The sequence below is a fragment of the Rattus norvegicus genome, chromosome 9, assembly GCF_036323735.1.
Source record: "Rattus norvegicus strain BN/NHsdMcwi chromosome 9, GRCr8, whole genome shotgun sequence".
Lineage (NCBI taxonomy): Eukaryota > Metazoa > Chordata > Mammalia > Rodentia > Muridae > Rattus > Rattus norvegicus.
This window is the reverse complement of record NC_086027.1, coordinates 95,982,157-95,998,161: the sequence shown is the minus strand read 5'-3', so window position 1 is coordinate 95,998,161 and position 16,005 is coordinate 95,982,157. Positions and strand designations below refer to the sequence as shown.

The 16,005-nt window shown below is 46.3% G+C and overlaps 1 protein-coding gene across 2 annotated transcripts in view; it reads right to left on the bottom strand.

The window, feature by feature from the left end:
• The window catches only part of Dgkd (diacylglycerol kinase, delta), a 90,654-nt gene that overhangs the window by 56,999 nt on the left and 17,650 nt on the right, over window positions 1–16,005 (bottom strand). For both annotated transcript variants that reach the window (NM_001427452.1, XM_039084724.2), the window contains exons 2-3: window positions 2,693–2,803; window positions 1,266–1,346 (exon numbers count right to left, since the gene is read on the bottom strand). In NM_001427452.1, the coding sequence (NP_001414381.1) occupies window positions 1,266–1,346; window positions 2,693–2,803 (192 nt within the window). The remainder of the gene's footprint in view (window positions 1–1,265; window positions 1,347–2,692; window positions 2,804–16,005) is intronic.

Here is a 16,005-nt window from a genome sequence, read left to right as displayed (position 1 = left end):
TTTAGTGGTTGGGAGTCACCACAACAGGAGGAACTATATTAAAGGATTGCAACGTTTAAAAGGTTGAGAACCACTGACCTACATGGTTTAAATGCCTTTCCCCAGTCAGTGAGTAAACTACAGAGTTAATGGAGAGAAAGTACAAGCACTCTAAGGACAATGGAAAGCAAGGGGCCATGAGGAAAGCCCAGTTAGTTAGATTACCACAGGAAAGCCTGCAGCGGTTACACGAACAGAACAGACAGAGGGTCCAACACCAGCATCAACAACATGAGGATGGTACCCACCTTCACTGAGTTATAAAGGAATAATCTGAAAAATTAGGCGGCAAATACTTTCTGTGTTTGAGCTAGCTTAGTATTAGAAATATATGCTTTAAAGGTTCCAGTGCCACCACTAGAGCGAGTCCTGCTACTGCTGATATCAGCTTGTGAGGCCAGAGTTACAGTCTTACAAGAAAATATATAAATAATATGCAAATTTGGATCAACTGTGAGAGAAGAGTCCCCAAAAGCTTTCAAGAACGTTTTCAAGAAAAGCAACATGTGAAAGAAAATGGTCAGTCTAATTTCAAGGAAGCAGGGAAGAGTGAACAAAGTTGACACCAGAGCGAGTGGTTGGCTGCCTCTGAGGTCTTGGAACTTTTGAGAAAAACAAAAACAACAAAACAACAAAAACCCTACATAACTGTTACAAATGCATTAAATAAAAGACAAAAAGAAGTATACCAGATTACTAATATTCTGTGTTGTAAGATGGGTGAGTATAGTTGCTTTTCAATTATCTTAAATCTAAGCTTTTCTGGTTTTCCCAAATTTCCACAAAAATAAGCCAGGTGTGCTGATGTGACCCTTCATACGCCTTTAACCCCAGCTTGGAAAGTTCTCTGTGGGTTCAAGGTCAGCCTGGAACAGCTAGTTCCAGGGAAGCCAGAACTGCATAGAGTGACCTTACCTCAAAACCGAGGAAAGAAGAGAGAGGGAGGGAAAGAGGAAGCAAGAGAAGAAGCAAGCAAGCCTCTGAACAAATGTTAATGTATAAGCAGCAACACCTTAAAAACATTTCATTTAGGCCTTTTTGCTTTGTGCTTACATTACCAAATTCTGATTATTCTCCAGTCACAGTACTGCTTTCAGCATGAAATTCAACATTTATCAGAAATCACTCCAATCAGGAAGGAGATGAGGAACTCTGAAGTCCTCCACGTTGCAATGAGAAAGCAAAGCAACCTTGGAGAAGGATATGGGTGTGGCTTAGAATCTTACCGTGAAACTGTTGTTGACATTTTTGGTGCTGGACTCTGCCACGCTGGCATCAGTCAGGTCTACCTCATCAAATATAATCGACTGGAGAGAGATGCAGACAGAGGGTATCAGGCAAGCCAGGGCAAACACACGCAAGCACTAGTAGTGCTGCCCACATTCTCCCTACACACCCCTCAACATCTGAGCAATAAACCACCATGCGAAATGCATGCAACCACCTGCCTGCCTCTCCCAAAGAGCATGGACCACAGGTAGTCTGTGGCTTCCACTCCACAGAGGTCATTAGTGGGTACACTATAACAATGCTGACCTTTCTTTCTTGTGTTTCTCTTTTAGATTTGAGACAGTCAGTCAGGATCCAGAGTCAGAGGATCCCTATGGCTTGGGTTTCTCCAGCAAACACATTTGGAGAAAAGTTCCAACTAAAACAAATATTGTAGGGGCAAGAGACAAACCCCACGAGGATAAACCCACCCTGCCATAAAGAAAGCCAAGGAACAGAACCCAGTCAGATCTAGGGGCTCCCTCTACTCCTCCCTCAACCTAGGCCCAAGCCACAGCCCCTACCTCCTGTTTACTTTACTGTTCCTTCTATTCTAAGATTTCTCTATCTGGAATCCCTGAAGGAAAGACTAAGTTGTTAAACTAAGAAAACCCTCCCTACCCCCACCACTGGACTAAAATAACCATGGCTGTGGTCAGAAGCCTTTCTAAGCATGTTGCCTTGCTCCACTTCTAATTTCAGCACACTAACTCTCTAGAGATGCTTATCATTCCAGACTTTTCTTAATGCCCAAGAACTGCCACCAACACGGAGACATGTTGACCTGCCAGCCTGCACACTGGGGTTTGAAGTCCGATAGCACATTCAAAGCAGCAACATCCCAGCTGCTCCTCTGACAGCTGCCTGAGGAGTCCAGCTTTGAGTCTTAACACAGCCAGAACTCACCACCCAGGGCCAGTTGCTGGGAAGCCTAGAAATAAAGACCTGCATATTTCTGCTCACACACTAAGATGCCCAGTGACCAGAGCAGTTCTTAGCCCATAATAAAAGATTCATGAGCCTGTGGCTCCCATCTTTCTGAAAGGAAAGAAACTGTAATATAGTTTGTTCTGTGACCATTTTTCCATTTTTAGACAAGGGGAAAATGAACAAAAATAATTTTTACAAGAAATAAAGCATGCTTAGTGACAAATAAAATCTGACACCTACTATTACAAGCCAGATTTATGGGGCTACAGTTCTGTGGTAAACTCTGAATACCACATCCAAGGCCCGGGTTCAATTCCAACATGACCAAAACAAGCAAATGACAAACAAACAAACAACCCTAACTAGAAATAACTGGTATGCAAATATTTATCCCATGCAAGAGTTCTGGGCTCCTAAATGTGGCTCCTGAGGTAGTCCTCTAAAGGTGCCTCACCTTTGCTGTTTTAGCATAGTAGAGTGTTCGCCCTCGAAGTTTAAAGTACCTCCTCTTCGATCGCTGGAACGAGTTGTTCTGTTTGGTCAGCATGCCCTCTTTGAGGATGGTCTGAAAGCACAGAAGCACACTGTGAGCTTGCATTTCTGAGGTGCCCATCACCCTGAAGCAGCCTGTCATGATGGTGAACAAAGTGTGTCCCTAAGGGGCCAAAGGAGAACAGTTCTCATTTTCTCACAGACCTTAACCTTACACAGACTAAGCACTGTGCTGAAAGGGAGAGGCAAGGGGCATACCATTTCTCTAATAGACAGACCATGCCTTAAGAGACCCAAGGTGTTCCCTAACTATGCCCAGCAGATTAGCACAGGAGAAACTGAGGTTCGAGAGCCTCCAGGAAGCAGCAGCTGGGGACAACAAAGACCAGTGCATTCTCCAGCTTCAGCCTTTGGTATTCTTCAGCTATTCTTGGCCCTGCCTTCGTGTTCTCTGGCCTCCTGCCATTTCTCAGGATCTTGTTGCCAAAACTGTTCACGTCCACTGCTCTGAGTTTCAGTGTGGCTCTAGCCTGTGTTCTACTCAGCCCTCTGCATGGTTCTGAGGTCAGCGTAGGTATCTGATACTCATCCCTGCCCCCTGCCCCCTTGCCCCCTGCCCCCTACTCCCCACTCCCTTACCCCCATGTTACTGAAAAGCCCATTATACTACAGGAAATATTCCCTTCTCCCTAGAGAACTCCCCCTGCTCAGATAACAGCAACTCAGAGCAGGGTCCCATGTACTTGGCTCCCAGTGAACCCTGATCCCAACATACTACTTGGAAATCAAACACTGAAGAAATGGCCAGATGCCCTGAACCACTCAAGAGTCACCAATGCAGTCAATACTAATAACAGGCCTGGTAGAGCTCAGTATAGACTATTTGTCAGCACACTCAAGGCCCTGGTTCCATCCCAAGCACAGCAAAGGAAAAATAATAACAAGTATATCCAGAAGACCAAGAACTCAACTCCATATTCAGTGCTTTCCTTACACTACAGCTGTGCAGCTCTGCCCTTTAACCCACTTTTAAAATAGTGTGTGTGTATAAAGCACCTGGACATTTGGGGGGAAAATTTTTTTAAGTTTTTCAAGACAGAGTTTTTTTTTCCTTTTTCCAGAGAGGGTTTTCTCTGTGTAGCCCTAGCTGTCCTGAAACTTGCTCTGTAGAATTAGACTGGCCTGGAACTCACAAGATCTGCCTGCCTCCGCCTCCCAAGTCTTGGGATTAAAAGCATGCACCATCAACATCCAGCATTTGAGGATACTTTAAACAAGACACAGAAAGCTCGGGTCATCGAAATGTGCCATAGTACAAAGACAGCACACTGTGTAACTAAGTTTCCACCATCCCATATCTCAGGGAAGAAAGGTAGAGAGACATAAAAAATATTAAACCAAACCCCAGCTCCTTCACGCCCTAAACACGCAGAGCCAGGTTCGAGGCCCACAGCCCACCATTATATGGTGCCTGACATTTCCTCTCCTGACACAGTCATCTTCCTGGGGCACCTTCTAGGCTGGTTGAGATGCGTGTGTCCACATTTACTCTCAGGCTCACTAGAATGTACTCTATGGGTCCGACCTGGTACTATGCCAGCTGCACTCTTGAGACTAGACTGCTGAGGAGCAGTTACTCATGCTGTAGTATCTACCTTCACCTCTTATCTCTGAAGGCATCACTTACTATTTCCCAGGCAGTTAGAAAGTATCAAGGAAAACAGCATGATGCCACAATCCACAGGAGAAACACCTCCAGCTACAGTCACTAGCATGCACTACAACAGAACAAGGCCCTAAGGCCAGGACAGGAGCCAATCTGCAGTACAGAAGCGCTGTAACCACCTTAGATTCTGAATACCCTTTCCAGGTCCGCTCACATGGATGGCATTCTTGTTAACTACATCTGCACATAACCATCCATTAATGCCTGAAGCACACAGAGAACCTCTCCTGTGGATCCCTCCTCACCCCAATTCAGCTTCCTTACCTTGGAAGAGGAAGAAATTGCTTGCATTTCTTTCCTAAGCACAAATGTTAAAATAAAAATAAGGCTGCAAAACCAATGTGCCAACCCAGAAAAGTTACAAACTATCATTAAAGGAGAGATACAAAAGTATGTTTTGTATCTGCTCCTAGCTTCTCATACAAAAGAGGAAAAGAGCAAAATTAAAATACAATCTACGCCATCACCCATATACACAGACAGATACACAGTCACACAAATATGTTTCAGAAAGTAGACCAGAGCTTGCAAGCTTGGGCTGCCCAAAGAGACCTGCTGTTCTATTTATAGAACAAGCATGCTCAGAAGGAGACCCTGGTGGGTTTGCAGCGGAAAAGGATAGAGAAAGATAAAAACCAGTTCTTTCTTTGAAGCTTTCTCAGAAAGTCATTTATCTTCTGATTCGTGCTCTGAGTACTACAAATATGTTACAGGATATTTTTAAACACTCAGTTCAAGACAATTAACTTTTAACAGTGGAAGAAAACTGCACCCTGAAACCATGTGCTGGATTTCTCAATGGAAGCCTGCAAGAGGCATTGCTTGTCTGGCATACCATCCCCACTAGAGTCAGTGAGTGTCAGGGACAGGCACAGGGAGGGACCCAGCAGTGATGTATTCTCTTCTCTGCCTCTCTTCTTCAAACACAGACACAGAGCAAGCAATGGTTCAGACAACAGTTTAGTCCACAGAGCAAAGAGATATAAAGTAGAGTGTGAGGGCATAGAGTACAGGCAAGTGAGCAATGTCCCTCTGCAGACATATTTAAGGAGGTCAGAGTGCATGAGCCTGAGATACTCAAAGTTGTATAGAACCCAACAGGAGTGGCAAAATAGACATATCATTGCTTAGCTGACCTAGTTGTCACGTGGCCCCACATCAGGGAGGGAAGACTCAGAAGCTCACTTTAATAATATGAGACAGGGGCTAGAGAGATGCCTCAGAAGTTAAGAGCAGGTGCTGTTCTTGCAGAGGACCAAAGTTTAGTTCCCAGTACCCACATCAGGCGGCTCACAACTGCCTGAGAGATCAGATGTCCTGTGGTCTCCAGGGAGGGCACCTCATTTACATGTACACGTGCACACACATACACACAATTAAATTTTTTAAATTAAATTATATATATTGGTCAGGCAGAAGAAGAAAGAAAGGAAGCAGGTATCTGGAGAGAATGACCAGTGAGTCAAGTAGTTGCAGCATAATACAAGGACCCAAGTTCAAACCACACGGCCCATGTAAAAAGTCTGAAGTGGTGGTTCACATTTTGAAACACTGGGGAAGGGTAGAGACTGGGTGATTCTCCAGGGCTCCTAGCCAGCCAAATCGCCTTAATCTCAGGTCCCAGTGAGAGACCCTATATCAAAAGAAGAAGATGAGATGCCTGCTGGCTTCCTCATACACAACCACACGCATGCCCTACACAAGCACGGACATCAACAATGTAACAACTTCCTTTGCTCCAATACCATTAACAATTCCATGTGCTTCAGAGCTGTGTGCACCCCTAACTGGTCTCATCATGGTCTACTAGGACAATAAAGAAATGCACAGCTAGGACACATTTGACAATTCATACTGAGTGCCTGACAGCAAGAGTGCAGATAATGCACACCTGGACAGCCACTGTCCTGAAGAATTATCAACTCCACAGAGCCAGGACCCACATATGACACTGTTGATGTGACAAGAGCAGCACTACATAGACTTTTTTTCTAAAGACTTCCAAAATACCAACTTGGGGAAAGTGTCAACAGCTTTATTTTCTTACCGAAGAGAACCCAATTTCACCTTTGCCAATGCCCTGGTTTCTCTCCAACAGCACCAATATTAAGTGACTGTATTCTCAGGCCCCTATTCCACAGAAGCTTGCAGTAAGAAAAAGGGAGATGCCTCGTTCCTGTCCTCACTCACCTAAGGAAGAACTGAACCAGAAAAAAAGCCAAAAGAAGTGGCGCCCAGGCTGCTCAGGGGTCTGTCCTTCATCTGGTGCTCACGGCAAATGTCCACCAACACAATCAAGCAGTGTCTCCTGGCATTGTTAACAAGGTCTCAGTGTCACAGGAATGTTACAAGGGCCTTTGTCACTATTCACCATTTCCTCCGTCCTGGTCAAATTCACAGAGCTGGTGTAAGGAGATGGCTCGCCTGTCTCTGGTATGTGGGAACACAAGCAACTTCAAAACTCCCCTCCCTCTTTGTTTATGTCCTGAGTACAATGCCTAGTGCTATGGCAGCCATGCTAATGCCCTAATACAAACAAGCAGCCCAGTGCATTTCTGTCTAATAAAGGTCACTGTCCACTCTACCTAGTACTGAATGCTGGTGTCAAGAGGGTCCGAGCCACTCTCTTCACTGACCTATGCCCTGTCACTCGCTCTTAGCCCTGTATTTCCTGTGTCAAATAGCATCAAAGCTAAAAGAAGTATCAGAGCCCGTGAGATAGATAGCTCATCAGACAAAGGCACTTGCAATCTGAATCTCTAGACTTAACAAGGTAGCGAAGAGAACCAACTCCCACAAATTGTCCTCAGACCTCTATATGTGTGCTGTGGCACATCCCCAACCTCCATCACACACACACACACACACACACACACACACACACACTTTTTTTTTTAAGTAAAACTACCCTCATTTCAAAGTGGCCACCATACACCACTGGTTCTGTCCCTCTTCCAGAACAAGTCCCACACTTAGGACTTAAATTCTGATCATTCTCAATCAATTCCCCCTCCACACACTCTCTCTGTCTCTCTCACTTCTGGTTGTGTTTTTTGTTATGAGTTCACAAAACTCAAACTGGTCTCAAATCACTATGCAACTGAAGCTATAGACATGGCATGTAGCCATGCCAAGCTTAAATTACTGTCTCTCAGTTTCTCACAAAGTGTGAGGGGATATAGTTCAGTGAAAAAGCAATTGCTTACCAAGGGAGAGGCCCCAGGGCTCCATTTCCAATACTGTACACAAGAAAACAAGATCAGAGCATGCTCCGGAGCACCTTGATTGGCCTCTCCCAGGCATCAGGTTAGAATGTGACTAGTCCCCTGCTCTCTCCCAGCCCACCTGCTTTTTAAAGATTTATGCAAGGCCCTGGGTTCGGTCCCCAGCTCCGAAAAAAAGAACCAAAAAAAAAAAAAAAAGATTTATTCATTTATTATATGTAAGTACACTGTAGCTGTCCTCAGACACACCAGAAGAGGGCATCAGATCTCATTACAGATGGTTGTGAGCCACCATGTGGTTGCTGGGATTTGAACTCAGGACCTCAGGGAGAACAGTCAGTGCTCTTAACCACTGAACCATCTCTCCAGTCCAAACAAGCAGTTCTGATGAGGGACAACTTAACAAGAGGTTAAGAGTCAGACTTCTCACCTAATCCTTCAGACTTGATGCACCAGGGTTGGGAGCATACCCAGGGAGGGGCCACCTTCTCAGAAGCAAAAAGGAGGGTGTATGGAGGAGGAACCCTAGAAGGAGGAGTGGAGGAGCGAGCAGCATTTGGGATATAAATACATAATTAAAGGAGGAGGAGGAGTAAGAGGAAGAGGAGGAGGAGTAAGAGGAGGAAGAGGAGGAAGAGAAGGAGGGGGAGGAGGAGGAAGAGGAGGGGAGGAAGAGGAGTAAGAGGAAGAGGAGGAGGAGGAGGAAGAGGGGGAAGAGGAGGAGGAGGAAGAGGAGGAAGAAGAGGGGGAAGAGGAGGAGGAGGAAGAGGGGGAAGAGGAGGAGGAGGAGGGGGAGGAGGAAGAGGAAGAGGAGGAGGGGGGAGGAGGAGGAGGAAGAAGAGGAGGGGGAGGAGGAGGAGGACGAAGAGGAGGAGGGGGGAGAAGGAAGAGGAGGAGGGGGGAGGAGGAGGAGGAAGAAGAGGAGGGGGAGGAGGAGGAGGAGGAAGAGGAGGAGGGGGGAGAAGGAAGAGGAGGAGGGGGGAGGAGGAGGAGGAAGAGGGGGAAGAGGAGGGGGAGGAGGAGGAGGAGGAAGAGGAGGAGGGGGGAGAAGGAAGAGGAGGAGGGGGGAGGAGGAGGAGGAAGAGGGGGAAGAGGAGGAGGAGGGGGAGGAGGAAGAGGAGGGGGGAGGAGGAAGAGGAGGAGGGGGGAGGAGGAGGAGGAGGAGGGGGGAGGAGGAGGAGGAGGAGGGGGGAGGAGGAAGAGGAGGAAGAAGAGGGGGAAGAGGAGGAGGAAGGGGAGGAAGAGGAAGAGGAGGAGGGGGGAGGAGGAGGAGGAAGAAGAGGGGGAAGAGGAGGAGGAAGAGGAGGAAGAGGAAGAGGAGGAGGAAGAGGAGGAGGGGGAGGAGGAGGAGGAAGAGGAGGAGGGGGAGGAGGAGGAAGAGGAGGAGGGGGAAGAGGAGGAGGAAGAGGAGGAAGAGGAAGAGGAGGAAGAGGAGGAAGAGGAGAAGGAGGAGGAAGAGGAGGAAGAAGAGGGGGAAGAGGAGGAGAAGGAGGAGGAGGAGGAGGAAGAGGAGGAAGAAGAGGGGGAAGAGAGAGGAGGAGAAGGAGGAGGAGGAGGAGGAGGAGGAGGAGGAAGAGGAGGAGGAGGAGGAGGAGGAGGAAGAGGAGGAGGAGGAGGAGGAGGAGGAGGAAGAAGAAGAAGAAGAAGAAGAAGAAGAAGAAGAAGAAGAAGAAGAAGAAGAAGAAGAAGAAGAAGAAGAAGAAGAAGAAACAACAACAACAACAACAGCAGCAGCAGCAGCAGGCTTCTACTGGGTACGGTGGTGGCTCAAGTCTTTATATCAGCACTTGGAAGGCAGAGGCAGACGAGAGCTCTGTAAGTTCAAGGCCAGCCTGGTCTACAGAGCGAGAAACCCTGTCCCTGCTCCCCAGGAAGGAAGGAAGGAAGGAAGGAAGGAAGGAAGGAGGGAGGGAGGGAGGGAGGGAGGGAGGGAGGGAGGGAAGAGTCTATCAGTCTTCTTCTGCTCTATCCATCTCTCCTGCTGCCATATTCTCTTACCCAGTGCCTCTCAACTACAAACACCAATAGAACTACCTGGCAGCTCTGAGAAACACTAGCCTTATCCCTCACCAGCTCACACTGCCTGAGAAATCAAAATCAAGTAGTTAATGGACCTAAGGGGGGCAGTGTTTAAGGCTGCCCCAGAGATCCCAATAACCTTCACATCTGAGAACCTACACTCAGTCACAGACCACCAGGTTTAAAAGGGAGGTCTAATGTGGTGTGTTTTCCCCATACGTCTTTCCTCTGTAGCCTAGAGCCCTTCACATGGACAACTCTCCACCCTCATTCTTCTAAAGAGACCTAAGGATCTTCAGTTCTTCTTTCCACCAGCTGAAAAACTAATGCCCTTCAGACTACAGGTAATTGTCACTCTGTCTCTGAAGGAATCCTTTCCAGAATACCCACCCTCTTAGAACAGACAATGGCTACTCTGTCTGCAAGTATGTAGACCTCCGTCCTAAGGCTATCTCCCCCACCATATCAACTCCGGATGATCCTATCCATCTTAGTCCCCCTAATGCTTCAGGAACTGTTTCACCAACCCATAAAGGGCCAACATTTCTTATCTATAAACACCAAGAACACCAAGACTAGGAAAGCCAGGCATGGTGGTATGCCCTAAAATTCCAGGACTAAAGAACATATGTTCACGATCACCTTGGGCTACATAATGATACCCTGTCTCACAAATAAACAAGAAACAAACAAAAAGGCCAAGAGGAAAACAGGCAAAAATATAAACCAACACTTCACAGAAAAAGAAATATAAACGAGAAAAAAACAAAGCTTAACTTTCATCTTCACCATCAGATTGAACCCCCCCAAAAAATAGTAATAGGAATATTGTGCACTAGACTGTGAGAACAGAACTACACATAGCAACACCCAGCAAGACTGCACTCACTTCTCTTCTGTTCAGCAAAATAGCAAGCCTACCCCAGCAACCCAGGCACAAACGCACTGAGTAACAGAGAAGGATGGAACTCTGCAACTGCTGCTATGGGCTACAGCCAGAAACTAAAAGGTCTGGTCTGTAAGAGGCAAAAGCTAGATCAACTGTGTTAGACTGGGAACTGGGCCGTAAAATGGCCCAGAGTGAAGAAGCTCTCTAACAAGCTGCAATAAGGTCCTTGGGGCAATGAAGAGAAAGAAAGGTGAACAGCTCCCTATGCAGTAGGGAGCAATGAGAGGTATTGGAAGTGAACAGAAATAAGCAGTTTTAAGTTCTGGAGAAGAAATAAACACAAATATAAAATAATACAGTTAATTAACTGGTGACCTGGAGACAGGAGGAAAGGGTAGAAACTGGGACAATGCCAGGTATTTGGGTACAAAAAATTCTCAGGGGCAACACTGGAGAAAACTGCCCTTGATTTCTCACTCAACTGGCTAAATCCACATGTGTTCACAGACCATCTATTTAGTCTATACAGAGGACCTCTCAAGGTGGCCACAGCACACATGAACAGCACAGTACCTGTGAAGTGCCCACAAGAAGCCAAAAAGCCCTCATGTAAGCCTCACCACCCAATGAAGCTGCTAAGGAAGGAAACTGAGGTCGCAGGGAAACACGCACATCTACAGAGATCAGCTGTGGGACTTCCCTCAATCTGTCCTCTCCATGCTTCTCCACTGCAAAGGTGTGGAGACAGCATGGGAGTGTGCAGTGTGTAATTTTCAAAATAATTTTCATTATTTTGGCTTTTACAAGTTCGGGGAGTGGGAGGGGGGCGACTATCTTCCTACTACTAGTTCTAGAAGAGAAAATATACATACACAGACACAGATGTCTGTACCACACATCAGGTGATAAACTTGGACCACAAGCAGTTGGAGGAACATTCTAAGATATGTGATACTATGGATCAGCCACAGTGAGAAGAATTTACTCGGAGTCCACAGAGAATGAAGCTATGGAATGAAGCTACTGAATTTCAGCAAGTATTTATTGAGTACTCAACGTGCCAAGCACTACTGGGAACACTTTAATGGAAGAGATGGGACAAGACGTCTGACCTTTTAAGAAAGCTACACTGGGACAAAGGGATACTTCACAAAACACAAAGCACCAGAGTCAGCTTTGAAACACTCAGAAAAGGTGTGGATTGAAGATAAACCAAGACACCCTGTGGTATGGTAAACACAGCTCTTCCAACTTTTGTGTCTGCTTAGAATTTTTCATAAGGTATGTTCAAGACTAGAGAAATGGGGAGCCTCTGAAGGTCAGAGGTCGAGAGGCCTGCAGCATGGACACCGAGTCAGTCATCCTCCACCGTTCCTCTAAAGCACAGCGCCCCGAACTCTTAACTGCTTTTTGCTGGACAGTAGTGGCACACACTCAGGAGGCAGAAGGATCTCTTGTGAGATTGAGGTCAGCCTGGTCTATAGAGTGAGTTCCAGGGCAGCCAGGGTTACACAAAAAAACCTTATCCCCTAAAACACCCACCCACCCCTAAAAAAAAAGAAGAAAAGAAAAAAACTGCTTTTCAGGGTCCCCTTGGAATGTCACTGTCATGTTCAAATGGTAGAAGTTGGGGGCCTGCTCTCACTCATTTATAGGCCCCTGCTGGAAATAAAGCATCAAACTAAATAGCCTACCTTTCAGCTACCTTTCTGCTTGGGGAGGTTGCTTCTAATTTAGTTGCCACACCCAGGGTCCAGGCACTGCTCATATTCTTAGATAACATCCTTCCAGCCTTCTTTGCAAGTGTGTTCAGACAACAGAAAAGTAGGATTATACAATACCACAACTGCTTAAAGACCTGCTTCCCAAAAAACAATATTAAGTCCCCTTCCTGTTTTATTTCTCCATATACTACTTGAGTTCCTACAGATTCTGAGGAACACTGATATAACGTATCTAGGAGAAACTGACAGTGTTCATACATCAAATGGTTTGACTGTCCAGCTAAAATAGATCCTATTTCTAACAAGACCGTCATAGGTCTTAGATAAATTTAGATTAATTTCCAACCCAGAATTTTAAAGCTTGGACAAAAGGCATCTAATTCTGTTCTAGGAACGTAAGATCAAAATGCCCCAGCTAACTTAGCTTCTGTTAAACCGCCTACTTATACAAACCTCCCCTTCCAGCTTAGCTTAGCTTCTGTTAAACTGCCCTGTAGCTGCTAAGATATCAGGATGTGGTTTTTACCTTTAAAAAGCCCTTACTCCAAAAACTCAGCACTTACTCTAAAAATGTGGGTCCTGAGTACCTGACTGTAGTCCCAGCCATCTGGAATGAAGACTTCCAATTGGCTATAAGACATGTCTGAGTGGTCATATCTCCTGGGCTCGTCTATTTTGAAGGCCCCAGCAAAATCTCTACAAGGGATCCTAGACAGGAACCTGAAATGTTCTAGGGCTCCAGAAAAATCCTGACTGATCACCACAAAGTGCTCCAGAGGCACCAAGCCACCACTCAAAAGGAAGAGGAAAAAAAAGGTAAGTCAAAAGGCATCTGGTCTGAACACTTCCAGAGGTAAATTTGGTCTGTAGAAGTATCATCTGGTTAGCACACAAGAGAGGAAATGACCTTAGATCGTATGTCTGGGATCTGTGTGAGATATCACCAGACTCCCCTGGTCTGATTTTAAGTGGTTTCTGCTCAGTTGGAAGGGCATCCTGGTTCTCAGAAGCCCAGGAACCACACAGCTCTGAGGGGAGAATGTGTCCCACTGGAAGGGCATCCTGAGACACAGGAGCTCAGAAACCTTACTGCTCGGAGTTGGGTCAGTGTCCTAATGGCAGATATCCTAAAACACGGTAGCTCAGGAACCACACTGCTCTGAAAGGAAGCCTCCTCAGCAGAGGTATTGCAGCTCCTAGGGGAGAGTATCCCCAGCATAGCCTCAAAAGCTGTCAAAGTGGTAGTAGGCCTTTCCTTCCCTGGGCTTCCAAGTCCCAGGATACCTTTCCATCCTAACAAAAACACTTACAGTTGGTCCCAGACACCCCAGAGAAAGATATGTAGAAGACTTCCTCATAGCTTCAACTACTAAGGAGGAATGTAGATAGAAGGCCTTTTAGAACCCTTCCAAGCCCTTGGGGACAGAATGTGAGCCAAGAAGACTCAGTGGTGTATCCCTCAGTTCACATACCTAAGCTGCAACCTAGGGGAAGGTAAGTGGATAACTTCCCATGACCATATTTTCAGTCACCTTGCAAATCCCTGCTTCAAAAAAAAAAAAAAGTATGAGACTTTCTGGGGCCGTTGGTTACTGCCAGCTATGGATAATAGAATTTCCTGAAACAGCCAAACCCCTCTATGGCAGCATCAAGGTACAAAGATTTTGCAATGAACTGACACTGGGCAGAGAGCCTCTGAAATTTTGAAAAATCCCCCAGTGTCTGTCCTGGCCCTGGCCCTCCCAAGCATTGCTAAGCCATTCACCTTGTACATGGATGAGGTCAGAGGCATTGTCTAAGTAATCCTCATACAAATCCTGGGTCCCTGGAAAAGACCTGTGACATATCTGTCCAAGAGTCTTGACCTGGTAACAGGAAGATGGCTGAGTATACTGGTTTAAAAAAAAAAAAACTGGCAAATTAACTTTATGGCACTAACTGTTCCTGACAGCCCCACACTTTGTTGAGGACCGGAGAAATGGATGTCTAACACTCAGTACCCAATACCAAGCCCTGCTTCTCAATCAACTCCACATTTGGTTCCACAAGACATCAGCCCTCAACCCTGCCAGTCACCTGCTAAATAATGACCCTGCAGATCCCCCAAATGACTATCTTGGAGTGAGGGGCATGATTCAGTCTGTTAGACCTGCTCTAACTGATGGCCCGGTATTGTTTACAGATGGGAGCAGTTTTGTCCAAGACAGGATCAGATAAAACTCTTAAGCAGGAAAACCCTCAGCTCAGTGACTCGGCACTCCCTCCGCTGGAGGGAAGACCAGGCTATCCGTTGGCTGTTCCCTGCCTGGGCAGAGATTTCCTTTGCAAGCCCCACCTGGAGACCTAGAGCTGCCAGGCTCCACCCCTAGGCTACTCTGACAGCCTCCTGACCCTTGGAGACCTAGAGCTGCCAGGCTCCACCCCTAGACTACTCTGACAGCCTCCTGACCCTTGGAGAGTCAAGAGTAGCCAGCCAGTGCTGCCACAAGATCAGGCCACATAATCCATCCAATCCCAGGCCACCTTCTCCAGAACCCCTACATAAATCCTGCATTCTGCCCAGTTCTCTGCTGCTTCTCACTAGCAGAGGCAGCCGCCCTCGTGGGTTTTCCCCTCCCAATAAATCTCTTGTGTGAGATCTGTTGTAAGGTATGGTTTTGTGGTATTCTTTGGCTCCTGATTGCAGGATACCTTTCCCATCAGAGCTGTAACACTTGCATTGGGAAAACCTCCTGTCAAAGCAGACATTAGAAAGCCTTCCCCTCAGAGCTGTAACTCTTATGCTACTGCCATAGACAATAATAGAGTATATGGCCTATGTCCATGGGGCACTGTATAAGAAAAGGGGGCCTGTGAACCTCCGCAGAAAAAGAAGTCAAGAATAGAAATCTTAGCTCTATTGGAAGCTATCTACTTACCCAAGAGGGTGGCTGTTGTTCACTGCAAAAGACTAAAATGGGGATTCCCCAGAAGCCTGAGGAAAAGAGTAGCTGACTTGGCCACCCAAGAAGTAGCTCTAGAATCAGTGGGGCCTCTCCAAGTCACAGTAGCCCTGCCAAGGCACCTGGAATGTACCCCAGGTGAAATTGTCTGACCAAAACAAGAACTGACCACACAGGGTAACATGGATGGTGGATTCTGCTAGACAACAGACCCATTTTTCTCATGAATCTGGGAAGGCAACTAGTTATGGGTACCCACCAAACCACCTACCTACGTGCTGTGAAAACTGAACTCAGACCCAAGTATTATGTTCTAAATTTGGAAAGTCTGATTAAAACACCACTTTTTAGATGTGCTACCTGTGGCTCAGATAAACTGGAAAGTGGAAAGGAATACCCCACAAGGGATCTGGGCTCAAGGAAATGGGCCTATAAAAATTGGGCATTGGACTTTACTGAAATCAGGCCTACTATTTTGCACTAAAAATATCTGATAGTGTTTGTAGAGAGCTTCTCAGGATGGATGAAGGCTTACCCTATCAGAACATCAACAGTTATTAAGAAATTTCTTTAGAAAAAAATTCCAAAGTCTGGACTGCCCCAGCCTTCATGGCCAAATTGTCTCAAAATCTGAAAAAGGTATTAAATATTAATTGGAAATTGCACTATGTGTGAGCTCAGATCAGGTAGAAAGGATGAACAGAACTCTTAAGGAGACTCTGACCAAATTGATCCTAAAAACTAGGGGGTG